The sequence below is a fragment of the Panthera leo genome, chromosome D1 (assembly GCF_018350215.1).
Source record: "Panthera leo isolate Ple1 chromosome D1, P.leo_Ple1_pat1.1, whole genome shotgun sequence".
NCBI lineage: Eukaryota > Metazoa > Chordata > Mammalia > Carnivora > Felidae > Panthera > Panthera leo.
Window position 1 is genome coordinate 21,888,876 of NC_056688.1, and position 17,621 is coordinate 21,906,496.

The 17,621-nt window shown below is 56.1% G+C and overlaps 1 protein-coding gene across 1 annotated transcript; it reads left to right on the forward strand.

Annotated features, from left to right (window-relative positions):
* Positions 1-712: 712 nt before the first annotated feature.
* ROBO3 (roundabout guidance receptor 3) lies at positions 713-16,518 on the forward strand. The gene is made up of 28 exons (XM_042906623.1): positions 713-872; positions 4,059-4,385; positions 4,723-4,880; positions 5,359-5,479; positions 5,576-5,714; positions 6,015-6,142; positions 6,418-6,542; positions 7,751-7,922; positions 8,239-8,447; positions 8,664-8,745; positions 9,052-9,217; positions 9,408-9,574; positions 10,081-10,202; positions 10,393-10,618; positions 10,828-10,949; positions 11,201-11,372; positions 11,526-11,711; positions 12,490-12,513; positions 12,595-12,637; positions 12,832-12,971; positions 13,289-13,483; positions 13,644-13,782; positions 13,938-14,150; positions 14,529-14,680; positions 14,809-14,916; positions 15,140-15,307; positions 15,798-15,976; positions 16,296-16,518. The coding sequence occupies exons 1-28, from the start codon at positions 713-715 to the stop codon at positions 16,305-16,307; spliced, it is 4,155 nt and encodes a 1,384-aa protein (XP_042762557.1). The 3' UTR covers positions 16,308-16,518.
* The last annotated feature ends 1,103 nt before the right edge of the window (positions 16,519-17,621 follow it).

Below are 17,621 nucleotides of genomic sequence, written 5' to 3' on the forward strand. Positions count from 1 at the left end.
TTGTCCCCTGACCTCTCGGCTGCCAAACGGGCGGCCGCGGGGTAAAGGGGTGGACGTGCCATGCAGTTATTCCTCACCCACTCCCAACTTCCGCTCCAAACCACCCCAGCCTCCAGCACTGCGCCGCTAAGACCCCGGACTTGGGAGGAAATGAAAGCCAGAGCTTTGACAGCCAGAGGGTCCTGCTCTTTTGCCTAAGGGCCGTTAAAAGAGTGATGGGATTCTTGTTTTAAAGTCAGTCATAAGGGCAGAGTCCGACAGAGCCTCGCCCCTCATCTTGGCTGCTTTGAGAAAGGAGGGAAACTCTCCTGCGGTGTCCAGAACCCGACCAGGACGCGGGGCGCGGGGCGGGGACTCCAACTCGCGCGCTACGCAACTCTAGTCTCTGGCCCTGCTAGCGGCCATCCGGGTGGGGATGGGAGGGTGGAAGGAGGCGGATTAATCCCTTAATTACGCCGTGATCGGCGTGGCACCTGCTTTCCGCCCGCCCAGCTCCCGGGGGACCCCGGCACTGGGGGGTGGAGAGAAGGACGAGGGAAGGAGGAGGGCACGCGGAGGCACGCACCGTACCCAGGCGCGCCGGCAGGAGAGCGGCACCGTGGCTGGGGCAGTGCGCAGAGGCTGTGGAGGGGCTTACGGCTCCCGGCCCGCGGGTCTCAGACCCAGGGGCTGGGCCCCGAGCCCCCCGCCCCGGTCCCAGTTGGGTCGCGCCATGCTGCGCTACCTGCTCAAAACACTGCTGCAGATGAACTTGTTCGCGGACTCCCTGGCGGGGGACATTTCCAACTCCAGTGACCTGCTCTTCGGCTTCAACTCCTCGGTAGCGGCGCTCAACCACAGCCTGCTGCCCCCCGGCGATCCCTCTTTCAACGGTAAGACCTTGCTCCATGGGGACCTCAGATCAAGGGATGGAGTAAGGTGGGAGGGCGTCGTGGAAGGGGAGGTCAAAGAGCTCCTGTCCCAAAAACTGGGACCAAGCGGCGCCTCCTAGCGCCTCCTCCGGATTGGGGACCAGGGGATAATTTGGAGCTTCTAGCACCCGAGTGGAGGTATCGACGGAAGATCGAGGGCTTCGGAGGAGATGGCTGCTAAGTCCGTTGCTCTCCACCTGCCCCACCGACCGCCACTGCCGCCCCAAGTGAGGAGAACCGTGGCTGGTGACGGGCAGCTACGGAGCTTAGAGTGGCTGGGACGCACTGCAGGGAGGGCAGAGAAGGGAACGCGGTGGCCAAGCCGCGCCACTTAGTGACTCACCCAGGTAGCAAGTTTTCCTTCGGGACCCTAAGTTTTCCAAGAGCTCACTTAGGATTAGGGTGAGGAAGCTAAAATGTTGGGTGTGTTTATTACAGAGGGCGACAGACGCTGAGACCGTTTTAGGGAAACTCAGAAGTTTGCCCCTCAGAGGTGGAACTCACCCCGGCCCACCCCGCGGAACTGCGGCGGGCTGGCTGCGCCGGCGGCGAGGTCGTTACCGCTAATTACGGTGATTAATAAATGACTAGACAGCGCGCTCGCCCCTAGCGCGGCGGGGAGGCGGCCAGAGTTGATCTCCCGGAGTCTGGGGAGAGGCCCGATCGCGCCCCCTGCGGGCGGTGTCGGGAATCCCCCGCTTTCCCGGACCTCTTTGCGGGTGATTTCCCCCGTGGTTCCTCCCCAGTCCCCATCCCTTGACATCCACCCACTCGAATCTAGGGGCAGCACGGTCCTGGAAACTCGAAGATGACGGTAAAGGAGACGTAGACAATGTGCATGTGTTTGTGTCTGGGGTACTCCAGGTGCTGGGGGAGGAGCCCCAGAGCCCTATTAGCATGATCATTAGCTATTCATTAGCTGCTGTCTGAGCCTCTCCTGAGACCGGGAATGACAGGGAAGAAATTCCAGGGAAAGGGCGCCTGCAGCTGTGTCTACAGGAATTAGGGGGAAAGGGCCGACCAGAAGGGTGTGGTATGTACACGAGGGAGCAGGGACGAAGAAAGTCGGAAATGAGCCGGAGGTCTCCAAATTCCTGACCCGCTGTAGATTCCCAGGAGGGTAGGCACAGAGAGAGCCCTTCTCACAGACGCCCCAGACACACCTCCGTTCCCCCAGCGCTCTTACGGTGTAGGTTCCACCACACACTGTCTCATTCAAGCTGGAAAATGTAAGGAGGTATGTAGGGAAGGTGTTGATGGCCACATTTTGCAAGTGAGGAAACAAATTCAGAAAAGATGAAAAGTACCCCAGGGGTCACAGAAGCAACGTAAAGCTTAGCAATAACAAACCTATTTCCAGTACACTCTAATGATTTGTGACGGGGAACAAAGGAATATTGGGGCCTGTTAGAATCTGAGTCAGGTATAGACTATAGTAGCCAAGATAAGCTAAGGTAGGCCAGGGAGGGAGAGCCCTCAAGTCATCACAGAACTGACATATATATTGAGCCTTCCCTCAATTGCTTTACATATATTATGATCTTAACACAACCCTGTCACTACTCCCATATTTAAAATAAATAAACTGAGACTCAAACAAATTCAGTAATTTGCCCAAGTTCTTGCAGTCAGGAAGTGTCAAATCTGAGATCCCAGCCCTACTTGGTTCCAGGACGACCCCTGAGCTCTTCACCACTCTAGTGTCGCTCAGGATGGAGGTCTGTCTAAACCGGACGGGGACGAGGTGCAGGGGAAGAGACCACCGAGAAGCAGAGATCTCCATTTGGAAGGAAGCAACCGGAGAAAAATTACTCCCTTCCCTAAGTAGGAGGGACACTAATCTGGTCCTAGCCAGTTAAATAAATTCTCCCCGGGACAGTACCAGCATGGGGCAACCTCCTTCCGGCCTAGTCTCCATAAGAACTTCTCAGGGTAGGGGTGGGGAAATGAAACCCCATCCCACACGAAGCGTGAAGCTACAGGGAGGTCCCTGCGGGTTTTGGAACAGAGTGGGAGGGGCGCGGGCGGGGAAGGGTAAGGTAGAGAACAGAAGCGGGGGTAGTCCCTGGTTATCGGAGGACACCAAATCACGCGAGGCAGCAGCGGCGCCTACTGGCCACCATGGGTTACGAATCCACTTCAGAAGAAGCTGGAAGTGTCTGAGCCTAATGGGTTCCAGGATCCTGGATCCCAAGGCAAGTGCAGAGGATGAAGCCAGCAGAAGTCTGTAGGCCAAGTGAGAGGCAGGAACAGAACATCCAGGTGAATGGATCTGATGAGACAGGAAGGAGAGGAATCCCTTCCCAGTGGTTCTTAGCCTCTGTCGATCAACCTGTAGAATAATCTGTTGAAAACTTTGCACCTCTAGAAAAGGAGCCACTACTAACATTTTCACTACCATTTTCACTCAAGTCCTGTGACTCTACAGGTTTTTCCAAGCATGATTGTCTGGGGTGTCAGTAAGAGGGGCACCTGGCTGGCTCAGTTGGGAGAGCAGGTGACTCTTGATCTCAAGGTTGTGAGTTGGAGCCCCATGTTGGGCATTGAGTTTACTTAATAAAAAAAAAAAAATTTTTTTAAGAAATGAAAAAGAAGAAGAAGAAGAAGAAGAAGAAGGGCTCCATGTCCATTCATGGGCTCCAGATTAAGAACCCCTTCTAGTCCAGTCTCTAGTCGGATCACTCTCCTCTTACCTTTCCTAAGGGAGGGACTCCAGGCTTGTCCCCATTCTCCATTTTTATGACCCGCGGCCATGCAGAGGGCCAAGAAACAAGTGTTAGCTCTGGTGCAGGTCTTCAGGGGCAAGGACAATCTGAAAACCAGTGAGGGTGGGAGACTGAATAACAGTGGGCTGGAGGGGAAGACCTGTCACTCAAACTTGGCCAGAGAGAAGGCTAGTGTCTGTCTTTGGGCAGCCTAGAAAGCCAGCCTAGGAGTTGGTGTCCTGATTCCTCTACCGATCTGCCTGTTTGTAAGGTGTGTCCTCACCAGCCCAAGAACGTGGGAGCGCCTTCCCAGAGGAGACAATGGACCCTACAGAGAAAGGGTGGGCAGGGTGGGCAGGAGTGGTTATTTTTCTCTCTGGAGCCTCAATCTCTCCCCTAATTTCCCGGTCTAAATGCTCTGTGCCAACACCCCTACTCTTAGCGTCAAGGGTCGAGCCGGAGGACGCGATGCCGCGCATCGTGGAGCAGCCGCCTGATCTGTTGGTCTCCAGAGGCGAGCCGGCCACTCTGCCCTGTCGCGCGGAGGGCCGGCCCCGGCCCAACATCGAGTGGTACAAGAATGGGGCGCGAGTGGCCACTGCGCGCGAGGACCCGCGCGCGCACCGCCTGCTGCTGCCCAGCGGGGCACTCTTCTTCCCGCGCATCGTTCACGGGCGCCGCGCGCGGCCCGACGAAGGTGTCTACACTTGCGTGGCACGCAACTACCTGGGGGCAGCGGCTAGTAGAAATGCCTCGCTAGAAGTGGCAGGTGAGAGTCCGCACTGTCCTTTGGTTGCTTCCCCAGCCTAGGGGAGGCGGGAGGGCACCAGATAATCCGATCAAGAACCAGCCCGATCTCAGCTCCTTCAACATCTTCTTTGGAGACCGTGACCTTTGGTCTCTAACATCCATGCCTTGACCGGAGGGAGGAAGTGGCCCTGGTATTTTGGCCCCTGGGCAAGAGTTCCCGTCTTTGGTGATACAGCCCTCCCCAAAACAATTGCCTTGTGTCTTAACCCAGTTACTCCCGTTTATTCCCCTGGTCATTCATTCTCACTGTCTCTTTGTCTCTGTCTCTGTCCTTGTCTGTCTGTCTCTCTTTACAGTCCTCCGTGATGATTTCCGGCAGTCTCCTGGGAACGTGGTGGTGGCAGTGGGGGAGCCAGCGGTAATGGAATGCGTGCCTCCCCGTGGCCACCCGGAGCCTTCCGTGTCTTGGAAGAAGGACAGTGCAAGACTCAAGGAGGAGGAGGGAAGGATCACGGTGAGGAAGCGTGCCCTGGCTAGGGATCTGACTAAGGGCCAGGGCCAGAGCCATCATGAGAGGTGGGACCACAGGTTAGGGGGCTGGGTATGTCTCAAAGGAGGAAGCAGTGAATCTCAGGGTCTTGGAGGGGCGAGGAATAATGTCTTAGATGTGATAAGGCAGGAGATTTAAGGTCAGGGTATCAGCTGACCAGAGGCTGAGAGGCAGCTATTAAGTAAGGGATAAGTTAAGGATGGATAGGAAGAAACTGGTATGAATTAGGTGGGGAGCAAGATGCCCCAGGGACTTGTGGGAGGTGGTTTGGGCTGTGGGAACAAACACAGACCTGAGCCCCACCTTGGGTAAATCACTTAAGGATTCCTTATCTGATAAGTGAGTCAACTTTACAGGTTTTCATTAGTTTACTAGGAGGATCAAATAAATAAATATACTTTGATGGTTACAAAAGACCAAAGTTACCATTATTACTCTGCAGATTCGTGGAGGGAAGCTGATGATGTCACATACACTCAAGAGTGATGCAGGGATGTATGTGTGTGTGGCCTCCAACATGGCAGGAGAACGGGAGAGTGGGGCAGCCGAACTTGTGGTCCTGGGTAGGCACAGGGAGTTTGGGAATTATGGGGGTGTACAGCCTGGGCAGTAAGAAGCTGTGCAGATCCCTTGATGATTCACTCATTCCCGATCCATAGAGCGACCCTCATTCCTGCGTAGACCTGTGAATCAGGTGGTCCTGGCAGATGCCCCCGTGGATTTCCCATGTGAGGTGCAAGGAGATCCCCCGCCTCGTCTAAGATGGCGCAAGGAAGATGGGGAACTACCCACAGGCAGGTGAGAAGCCCCCTCCTCCTGCCTGTAAGGAGACCCAACCACTCAAGAGCACACCCTGCCCTAGAAAAGGGACAGGCAGACACCCTCTCACTTGACAGCTCAGAGAAATCTGTTACCCTGGAGCCTGTGGCCCCTCCCCTCTCCAGTCCCCAGCTCCTTTTATGGGTCCATGGGTACCAGCCTCTGTCCCTGTTGAGGCCTACCTTGTCTTTACGTACCCTGATCCTGGTGTCTGTCTGGGGGAGAGAGAAGGGGTCTCTAGCTGTGGCCAACCCATTCTGGGGGTGGGGAGTGGAGCAGGTATGAGATCCGGAGCGACCACAGCCTTTGGATCGGGCGTGTGAGTGCGGACGATGAGGGGACGTACACCTGTGTGGCTGAGAACAGCGTGGGCCGTGCCGAAGCATCTGGCTCCCTCAGTGTTCACGGTGAGGGCCGGCCTGGGACTGTCAGAAGCAGGGATGAAATGAGGGACCAGGGAGGATGGGATGAAGAGGAGAATGAGGGACAAAGGACAGAATGGGAGATATGGTGGTGGTGGGGGATCCCTTGACACTTCTAGAAGGAGAGAGCTGAACAGGCTTGAACAAGAGATGGATATCTGCTCTTAGTTAAGCCAAGCTTGGGCTTCTCTCTCCTGTTCCCTCAGTCTCCCTTCTGAGTACCCTGACTCCCTGTTCCTTTATCCCCTCCCCCTTCCCAGTCCCTCCCCAGCTGGTCACCCAGCCCCAGGACCAGATGGCAGCTCCTGGAGAGAGCGTGGCTTTCCAATGCGAGACCAAAGGAAACCCCCCACCTGCCATCTTCTGGCAGAAGGAGGGAAGTCAAGTAGGTGGCCAGCTGCATGGTGGGCCTTCCCACAATCTTCTCCTCTGGGTCTTAGCCTCCCTGCTTCTGTATTCTCTGCACACTTCTCTCTGTTTTACCTTTGGTCCTCCCAGAAACGCTTGCAGGTTATTTGGGTGGGTCAAATAAGATAATGAATATAAAAGGGCTAGCTAACATACTGAACACTTTAAAAAAAAAAAAAACTGATAATATGTTTAGGTGAAAGGAAATAGTCCTGTATGGTAATTCCTTGGAGAATCCTTCTATTTTAGGCAAGGCTGCCCTGAGGATGTAGCACAACCACTTGGATGCCTCCTCTCCCAGACCCCTGGGGTCTGGGCTTTAATATGCTGCTCTGGAAAGTGTGTACTGTACCAAAGCTGCTCAGCGAACAGCATTACTTGCTCATCATTTTACAAGGGACTTCCACCAGGGGGAGCTCACAGGCACCCCTCTCCAATCTTCGGCAACAAATTGCTGATTGCACAACAGGAAGGAACATTAACTTAAGTTACAACACGAGCCCCGCCCACTAGGTGAAAGGTGGGCATTTTGCTCCTAGGAAGCAGGGTCAGTATAATAAAATAAGTCTGCCTAACTCCACCTCCCTGGAAAACCAGCTCTCCCACTACCTCATTTCAAATCCACAGCCACAATTTTCCAATATCTTCTCTAGCATCTGGGATTGCTGTATTTTAAATGAATAAAAATGCTGGTGGTAGTGGAGGGTGGGAGTAGGTATCCATCAGGGGATCAGCCTGGTGCCATTTACCTGTGACCCAACCACCTTCCCTAACTTCCATGTATCTAGGTAACGTAAAATGTTAAAGCCAGAAAGAAGGGGAAAGTTTTTGACAACTATCACACAATGTATTAAAAGATTTTCATATGTTTAATCATTTAATCCTCATGACTATCCTCATGACTATCAACTTTGTGGAAACTGGGGCTCAGGAAGGTTAAATAGGTTGCTCAGAGTTTCCCAACTAGTAATCACAAAGCTGGGAAGTGCACCCCAATATCATCTCATAAAATTTCCACATTTTTGTGAGTGAATCTAACTATTTTGCCCAAGGTCATATAACTGGCTGGGGACAGTATGAACTAGAACCTTAGGGATTCTCTGAATTCGGGGGTTTGATGGGAATGGGGATCTCTCTGCCAGCTGCCTGTTCATTCCTTATCTCGGTTCCTTGCTTTGTCCACAGGTCCTGCTTTTCCCCAGTCAGCCACTTCAGCCCAAGGGGCGCTTCTCAGTCTCTCCCAGAGGCCAGCTCAACATTACTGATGTGCAGAGTGGGGACGCTGGCTACTATGTGTGTCAGGCTGTTAGTGTGGCCGGCAGCATCCTGGCCAAGGCCCTGTTGGAGGTAAAAGCAGGTAAGTGCTCATGGAGAGAGGCCTGGCCCCATGGCCTGGAAGGAAATCATGGCTTAAGGACATCTGTTTTTCTTGGGTTCTGTATCATATGTCTGCAAGGGGAGGGGTGTGTTCCTGAGACATGGCCTTGAAGTTAGGAAATCAGCTACAGAAGCCAGTAATAGATGGCTGGTTCTAGGCAGAGACTACAGATGATTATCGAAACCCTTCCAATCTCCAGGGGAAGGAGGGCTGAAGGAGCAGAGAAGGAGGACAAGGGTCTGGTTTCCTGAACCCAGGATCCTCTCCTGAGGTGCCCAAGTTCTTCCTCTCTCAGCCTCCTCCTTGGACGGGCTGCCTCCCATCATCCTCCAGGGACCAGCCAATCAGACGCTGGCACTTGGCTCCTCTGTGTGGCTGCCATGCAGAGTGACTGGGAACCCTCAACCTAGCATCCAGTGGAAGAAGGACGGGCAGTGGCTGCAGGGGGACGACGTGCAACTCAATCTAATGGCCAACGGTACCCTGTACATCGCCAGGGTGCAGGTGAGTCTCACCCCTGGGCCCTGAGTAACCGAGAATGGCCACACAGTCCGCATGCCCAAATCTCGGAAGTACCCTCTGGGATTAACTCCATTTCTGCTCCTCTGCTTAGACCGTCTAAAGTGTACAATGCCCTTCCCACCTTTCTGTATACCCACCGCCACCCCCTCGCCCTACCTTGATCCACTCTGTTTGCCAGTCCTCTACCCTCTCCTGCAGGAGATGGACATGGGTTTCTACAGCTGTGTGGCCAAGAGTTCCACAGGGGAGGCCACATGGAGTAGCTGGCTTAGGAGGCGGGGTGAGTTTTGTTTGTCCCCTTGCTTTGCCAGCACCTTCATCCAAACTTGCTTCGAAGGTACTCAGTACCTCCCTGAGCCCCAGAACTGATTTATCTTCCAAATGCCACGGCCATGGTGGTGAGGAGGAGCTTGACAGAAGTGATGCCCTTGGGAGGCAGATGTGAGGAGGGATCAGTTCAGTAACCACATCCCCGTCTCCACCATTACAAATGCCACAGCCCCAGAGCTTCTCTGGGAAGGAGGCGGGTTACGCAGGTGCCGTCCCTTTCCCATCCTTCTACTGAAAGATTATCGCCTCACTGCAGAGGACTGGGGAGTTTCATCAGAGCCCCCTACGGAGCCCAGTACCCCTCCAGGGCCTCCCTCTCAGCCACTGGTCACTGAGATCACCAAGAACAGCATTACCCTGACCTGGAAGCCCAACCCGCAGGCCGGGGCCACAGTCACCTCTTACGTGATAGAGGCCTTCAGGTATGGAGAAAATGTTGAAAGCAAACCTGGAAAGTTGGAAGAAGGGAATCTTATGTCCTTAGGGTCTTTGCTATGGTGGGGAGAGTTTTGCCAGTTCCCTCTCCCAGGGCAAGGAGATAGTAGGGGGCCACAGAGAATGGATGAGGGGTCCCCAGGCTCAGACAAGTCTGTCACCCCATTCCTGTTGCAGCCAAGCAGCTGGCAACACGTGGCGGACAGTGGCAGATGGCGTGCAGCTGGAGACACACACTGTCAGCGGTCTGCAGCCCAACACCATCTATCTGTTCCTGGTACGAGCTGTGGGAGCCTGGGGCCTCAGTGAGCCCAGCCCCGTCTCTGAGCCTGTCCGCACCCGGGGTGAGTAGGGCCAGAGTCCCTGGCTCAAGGCTATGGCATGAAATGCTGCAGAGCACGCCTCCCCCCAAACCACGGGAGCACAGCCACTCTCTTCTGCTGTGTCATGTCTCTACTGTGGCCCAGCCTGGAGTAGGTCAGGCCTCCCTCTCATCTAGGGACAAGAGAAGAGGGGAGAGAGGGAAACTGGGTCATCCTGGTAGCCCCTCACTTCTGAGCCTTTTACCCACAGATAACGTAGCTTATGAGGACTAGAAGGGACACTGGAGAGTTCATCTTCATGTTAGAGATGAGGAACTGAGGTCTTTAAAGGCTACATATGTGGTTATGCAGAAAGTAGATTCACATTCGCTGGACACACAGGCCCACCTCTGGAAGCTATTCCCCTGACCAGCCCCCTCCTGATGCTGGGGTGTGCTCTGGAGGACTGAGGATACAGTCTGTACAGCACACTTTCAGTCTGACTCTGTCCTTGGTGGCCCTTGCTGAGTGGGCTTTTTGGTCAACAGACAGCAACCCATCCAGGCCAGTGGAGGACCCATGGAGAGGCCAGAGGGGACTGGCTGAAGTGGCCGTGCGTATGCAGGAGCCCATAGTCCTTGGGCCCCGGACCTTGCAGGTGTCCTGGACTGTGAGTGTGGCATGGGGACGAGGTTAAGGGCAGGGACGATGATGGGGGTGGTAGAGATCTCCAAGAATGGGTACAGGAAAGTGGGAAGTGAGTGGCTGGGAAAGACAGGTAAGTGGAGGAGGGACAGGACCTGGAGGACTTGTGTGGTCCTTACCTCTCCTTCTGGTATGCTTTGTCCTGTCTCCTGTAGGTAGATGGCCCAGTCCAGCTGGTGCAAGGTTTCCGAGTGTCTTGGAAGGTAGCAGGCCCTAATGGGGGACACTGGACAGTACTGGACCTACAGTCCCCAAGCCAGCAAAGTACTGTGCTAAGAGGACTCCCCCCAGGGACCCAAATTCAGGTCAAGGTGCAAGCCCAAGGCCAGGAGGGGCTGGGGCCTGAAAGTCCCTTCATGACCAGAAGCATTCCTGAGGAGGGTAAGGGAGGTGGTGCACAGAGCTGATGAATAGACAACAGGAAAGAGGGAGTGGGGGAGGATAAAGGTTTGCGGGGGGAGAGCAAGGGGAGTTGTGGGAAGAAAAGATACCTCCCTTCCCTAAGATGTCAACCTGGGAGGGGGCAGGTTGGGGCAGGAAGGGTAGCTGGCATGACTGTGTCTTTCTCACCATGCTCTACCCTGGCCCAGCCCCCAGTGGTCCCCCCCAGGGAGTGACAGTAGCCCTGGGGGGTGAAGGCAACAGCAGTGTCACAGTGTCCTGGGAACCTCCACTCCCTTCCCAGCAAAATGGGATCATCAAGGAATACCAGGTACAGGGTTTGAGAAGGGACTGGGGAGGGGAGGGAGAGGGAGGACCTAGGGGCTAGGATTAGGGAGGAGGAAACCCAGGACTGGCTTTGGGGTTGGAGATGAGGTTGGGGGAAAGCAGAGAGGTTTCAAGAGTATCCCTCCAGGCTGAACGATGCCTGGCTAAGCCCCCTCTACCATTCAGAGCTTCAAGTTTCCACGTGAGGCCAGGATCCCATTTCAGACTCTCTGAACCCGGGTCTCGTCTCCCCAGATATGGTGCCTGGGCAATGAGAGTCGCTTCCACCTCAACCGGTCTGCGGCAGGCTGGGCACGCTCCGCGGTGCTCCGGGGACTGCTGCCCGGTGTTCTCTACCGGACCCAGGTCGCGGCGGCCACCAGCGTGGGCGTGGGCGTGGCCAGTGCCCCGGTGTCAGTGCAACTGCGTGAGTCCAGGGGTGGGGGTGGGGGTGGGGGTGGGTGCGCTGGGGAGCTGAAGTGGGGTCCTAGTGTAACCGTGCCTGCGGGGTCAGGGATGACCCCTTCCTCGCTCCCGGGTTTCCAGGCCCCTAGTCCCCTCACCTCTCTGACCCCTACAGCTTCCCCGCCGGGATTGGAGCCTGGGCTCGAGGTGGGCCCGGGGCTGGCGGAGCGGCTGGCGAAGGTGCTGCGGGAGCCTGCCTTCCTCGCGGGCAGCGGCGCCGCGTGCGGGGCGCTGCTCCTCGGGCTCTGCGGCGTCCTCTACCGGCGCCGGAGGCAGCGCAAGGAGCTCAGTCACTACACGGGTGAGCGGGACCTGGGGGCCTGCGCGGGCCGAGGGGCGCACTTGGGCTTTGGGAAGACCGAGAGGAGCGCCTTGGAGTGGGCGGAGCCTGGAGGGAGGGAGGCGGGCGGAACCGAGAGCGGGACTGGAGGGGCTCACGGCTCGGTGAGTAGGGGGGCGGGGGGGGGGGGGGGCGGTCAGAAGGAAGGAGTCGCACTACAGCTCAGCCCCTTGCAGAGGGGCAGGGTACGCAAAGATGGGGCAGGGAGCCGACGGGACTGGGGGAACGGCGGGGCCCGTACCTGAATCTGGGGAGAGGGGTAAAATTTCCCCCTAAGATGCCTCGATAAGACAGCGGGCTTTGCCATCCGTCTCTGTAGAGAAGGGGCAATTCTGGAGAGGGGGAAAACTCACTTCCTGAAAGGCGGGGCCTAGCAGCAGGTGGGTGGCCAGGATCCTGGACGTTAAATTGTGGGGCGGGATCTGGGCGGAAAGGTGGGTCCCGCTGAGAGGGGCGACTTGATTTCTGCTGCTCCCCCATAAGGGGCGTATCTGGAGAGATTCAGAGGTCTCTGAGATCAGGGGGCCCCCCCATCTTGGCTACACATAAGAATCACTTGGGAACTTTAGAAAAATACTGATGCTTGAGTCCCACTCCTAGAAATTCTGAGGAAATTGGTCCAGGGTACAGGTTGAGTGGTGGAATTGGGACCAGGGCCAAGAAGGGGACAAGAATGTGAGTATTTCTGACCCTTTCTCCATTTACCCTCCTCTTTCTCCCATGGATTTCTTTTCGGAAGCCTCCTTTGCCTACACACCTGCAGGTAAGATATCTCTGCTCCAGTGGGGTTCAGACCCCAAGTACGGGCCCTTCTCTCACTCAATGTCCCCCTCATCTTCCCCAGTGTCCTTCCCACACTCAGAGGGCCTCTCTGGAGCCAGTTCCAGGTAATCCTCTTAATTCATCTCTCAAGGATAATCCCCTCCCTCAAGAGACTATTCTCCTTCCTCCCCAGGCCTCAGTGCCTCCCCACACTGCCTCCCACCTGTCACCCCCAAATTCTCCATCACTGCCCTAGGACTCCTGGTTACTCTTACATTCGCTGGCTCTCAGTCCCCAGCGTTCACGTGCTTTCCCTCAGGCCACCCATGGGCCTTGGCCCCGCCCCCTACCCATGGCTAGCAGACTCGTGGCCCCACCCATCTCGAAGCCCCTCAGCCCCGGAGCCCAGGGGAAGCTGCTGCCCCAGCAATCCTGACCCAGATGACAGATATTACAATGGTGAGGAGTTCTAATTCTCTCAGGGGCCCACCTGGCCCCCAACACCCTTCTCTCCTCTCAACCTACTGGGGCAAACTGAAGGGAGCCGAGGATTGCCAGTCTTCCTGAGGTTGGTCAGTCCTTGGGGAAGATATGAGTTGGGGGAGCCTCTCTCATGCCTAACCTTCACCCCGGTTTGGAAGTAAGGTTTGGGAAGGGGGAGAAGTTGGTCCGGTGGGATCTCCTTTTGCCCTCCATTCTCCTGTTGTCCGCTATTTTTCTGTCTCTGCCCCCTGCCCCTTGCCTCCCCCCCTGGCCTCCCTCTTTCTCTTCCTCAGAAGCAGGAATCTCCTTGTACCTGGCTCAGACGGCCCGGGGTCCTGCCGCCCCGACTGAGGGTCCTGTCTACAGCACCATTGACCCAGCTGGGGAGGAGCTGCAGACCTTCCATGGGGGATTCCCCCCAAATCCCTCAGGGGATCCAGGCACCTGGAGCCAGTATGCTCCTCCAGAATGGAGCCAGGGGAACAGTGGTATGACTGTAGTTCCAGATACCCCCCCCTTTTAGCTCTGAGCAGAGGATCCCCAAAGAATATCCTCTACCGTTCCCCTCTGGGACCTAGCCCAGCACTTTTTTTCTGACATTTCTCATCTGCCTCCTATCTTGGTGTGTCCCCATCCTACCCTCCTCAGGAGCCAGGGGAGGCAAAGTAAAGCTTCTGGGAAAACCTGTGCAGATGCCCTCTCTCAACTGGCCAGAAGCCCTGCCACCACCTCCCCCTTCCTGTGAACTGAGCTGCCTAGAGGGGCCTGAGGAGGAGCTGGAGGGCGGGTAAGGATGTGCCCTGCTGCGGATGCCCTATACAGATGGGACTGCAGGGTCTCCTGCAGGGGGAGGGCAGAGGTGCTGGGAGAGGAAGGGAAGAGGGCAACTGGAAGGCCAAGGGGAGGTATGGAAGCTACTCAGTCACCCCTGTTTGCCCCCAGCTCAGAGCCAGAAGAGTGGTGTCCACCAATGCCTGAGAGGAGCCACCTGGCAGAGCCCAGCTCCAGTGGAGGGTGCTTGGTCCCTCCGTCCCAAGGGGAAGCCCCCTCTCCCACATCTTCCTATGGACAGCAGTCCACAGCCACTCTTACCCCCTCACCTCCTGACCCTCCCCAGCCCCCCACTGACATCCCCCATCTCCACCAGATGCCCAGGTAGGGAGGTATATGATGCCTTGCACATTATAAGCCCTGGGTACATATCTATGGAGTGGATGACTGGATGGATAGATGAATGGATGGATGGATGGATGAATCTGGGACGCAGAGGTCTCATGGCCACGTCACAGTGGAAGTGTGATTTGGGAAGGAACGTGGAGGCTGACAAGGTCTCTCACTCCCTTCAGACTGTTTCTCCATTGGACTGGTTCTGCAAGCTTCTTGGGCATTTCAAAGACATGGCTCTCCTCATACTTCACTAGCTGGGGAGCCTTGTTGGGGGCAGGCTGTGCCTTATTCGTCTGAGTGTCTAGCACATGGTAGGCACTTAGCGTTTGTCGCATGAACAAATGCTGAGGCCTCATGTCATTGCAGGAGGGTGCCCCTTGGTCCAAGTTCCCCTCTCAGTGTATCCCAGCCCACTCTGAGTAGCCATGAAGGGAGGCCTGCTGGCCTGGGTGCTGGACCCACAGCCTCCCATCACCTCAGCCCCAGCCCTGTCCCTAGTACAGCCAGCAGTGCCCCAGGTGAGTCTGCAGAAGCCTTAACCTGCTCCTACTTCTCCATACCCTTCGGAAGCTTCTTTCTTCTTAACCCTCAAGCCTGTTTCCTGATCCTCTGTCTCACCTGCTCTTCCTGTCCCCTAATGCTACAGGGAGAACCCGGCAGGTGCCTGGGGAGATGACTCCTCCACTTCAAGTGCCCCGTGCCCGAATCCGGAAACCCAAGGCTGTTCCCTACCGACGGGAGCACAGTCCTGGGGGTGAGGGTGCCAGGGGCCTGAGAGATGGTGAAAGGAGGGGGAACAGGCAGGAAACCAAGGGTGAGCTCTGCTTGGGGGGGGGGGGTGGTGCTGGAGGAGGAAGCACGTGCACCCAAATCTTGGGCTGTTCAGTCGCAGCCTCCTGGTGCCAGGGAGTAGGAGTGGGAGGAAGACTGGTATCAGGAGGAGCGGGAGACTCTGCTGAAAACAGGTCTCTCCCCAGACTTGCCCCCGCCACCCTTGCCGCCACCAGAGGAAGAGGCAAGCTGGGCCACAGGGCTGAGGGCAGCAGGCAGCATGTCCTCCTTGGAACGGGAACGGGAGCGCAGTGGAGAGAGGAGAATGGTGCAGGCCGGGCCCTTGGGGGCCCAGCGGGGTCCCCACCTGGATGGTAAGGAGGGCCAGGAAAGGCCAGAAGGTCATCCCTACCCAAGAAGGTGGGACTGGCGGCTAGTGTAGTACAGCCATGAAGGACTAATGTTCACCCAGCTCACCCCTCGTCTTCAGCGGGGTTCGTGCACTTGATCAAATCCTACACATGTCTCTGTAGCTCTCTCTGGGAAAGATCCCCAGAAGTTGCCAAGTTGTATAGTTTCCCAGGACTGAAGCCCAGAAGAGGCAAGAGCGGGGCTCCGTGTTCTGTCCCTCCTTTCCCAAGGCTCCCTCTGCCCGGGAGCTCCCTCTGGGTGTCTGAGCAGGTGCTATGTCAAGGCCATGTGCTGGGTGTTCTATGTCTCCTCAGCCCCCAGAAGGGCCTGGGCCCTATGCCTGTCCTCCACCCTCCTTCCAGATCTGGGATTGCGGTCAAGGTGGTACAGTGGGCAAACGGTGACGTTCTGTTCTCTGCCCGGGCCTGGTGGCCCTTCTCTCTTGTGCTGCAGAAGAGGCCTGGCTCCCTTACAGCCGACCCAGCTTCCTGTCCCGGGGCCAGGGCACCAGCACCTGTTCCACAGCTGGCAGCAACTCCTCCAGAGGCTCCAGCAGCTCCCGAGGCTCCCGGGGCCCTGGACGGAGCCGGAGCCGGAGCCGGAGCCAAAGACCAGGACAGAAACGCGGAGAGGTGGGGGCTGGGGTAGGCAAACTATGGGAGACGAGAAGACTAGGAGGGGCGAGCCAAGGGATGATTGGAAACAGGAAAGGAGAGAAGGGCTTTCTGAGCAAGTGTCAAAAAGGAGGGGACCCAGTGGGTGAGGGGGGAAGGGAGGGATCCTGGAGAACAGGTGACAAAGGGTGAGGACAAGGTGATATGTGGAGGAGCCTGGGCTCTCCAGAGGAGAGTGGGTTCAGGAGGAGGGCTGAGGAGAAAAGAGGCACGTCCCCCACTATAGCCTGTTTGCCAGGGCCTAGGGCCTTGCAAACTAGCCTCTTTCTCTCTCTAGGAACCAAGATGACCCTGGATGAGGCTATCAGGAGTTCCACGGGGAAGGGCTTGTCCCTGGGCCGGGAGCCTTGGATGGGAGCCCCTCCCCCTGGTAAATGGGTGTGAGCAGAGAGGAGCAGGGGGGGGCCTCTTCCCTCCCAGCAATGATGCTTAAAAGCCAGAGAGCCAGCTCTTCCTACCTGAAACTTTCCACCTCTTTCTACCTGAAACTCATGTGTAAAAGGGACAAATAAAAAGAGTCTGTTCAGAGCTCTGGGCCCTGCTTGTCTGGTTTCATGCGGGGCATGGGGAAGAAAGACTGTGAGACAGTGTAGATCAAGGCACTCGCTTGAAACTCTTCTGTCAAAAGCACCAGCTGAGGACAGGGGCTAAGAGATGCTGGCCTGGCCTGCCTCCTGAAGGAGCTGAAACTTGTCCCACCTTCAGACAACTAAGCCAGGCTCTCCCTTGGCGCCCTCCTCTGGGGTCTATCTCTTCTCTAGGGGGAAATATGCCCCTAACAATAATAATACAAAAAAGGAGTTGGGGCACCTTGGTGGCTCAGTCAGTTAGGCATCCAACTTTGGGTCAGGTCATGATCTCATGGTTCGTGGGTTCGAGTCCTGCATCAGGCTCTGTGCTGATAGCTTAAAGCCTGAAGCCCACTTCAGATTCTGTGTCTCCCTCTCTATCTGCCCCTCCCCCATTCACACTCCGTCTGTCTGTCACTCTCTCAAAAATAAATAAACATTTAAAAAAATTTAAAAAAATAATAGAAAGGAGTTGATGGGGGAAACCCCAGCCAAGAAGGGAAAACAGGCTTTTGTCAGGCTCCCTGACCTTGGATGTGTGCAAACAGATACCTCCTGGCCAGGAGAGACCCTAATGTGATGGGTTTGGCTGACACAGGATTTTTTAAAATATTGGCCCCGAATGCCATAGTGACCATTGCTCCCCCACCCACAGCCCATGCCACTCACTGGTTTTCTGTGGTTTGTTTCCTTCTCATTTTTTCACCCCCAGGCTCAGGAACTGCTCTGGGCTCTCAGGGGATGGCCACTACTCCCCACCCCCACCCCAAGCCCAGGCCTCTGACCTCTCCTGCCACTTTGACCTAAGTGTGCACAAATCCCTTTTTCTCCTTTGGTCTGGCAAACAGGGTTGGAATGTTTTCAAAAGGAATTTTACCAGGAAACTAAAAGAAAAACAAAATCCAAAAAAGGAAAAGCAAATAGAGAGGAACGGATATGTATCCGGAGCAGATTTCTCATCCTGAGATTATGACATTCCAGACCAGACGGGCGGGTTTAAGGTAGTTCAGGCAGCACCGTGTCCCCCAGGCTCG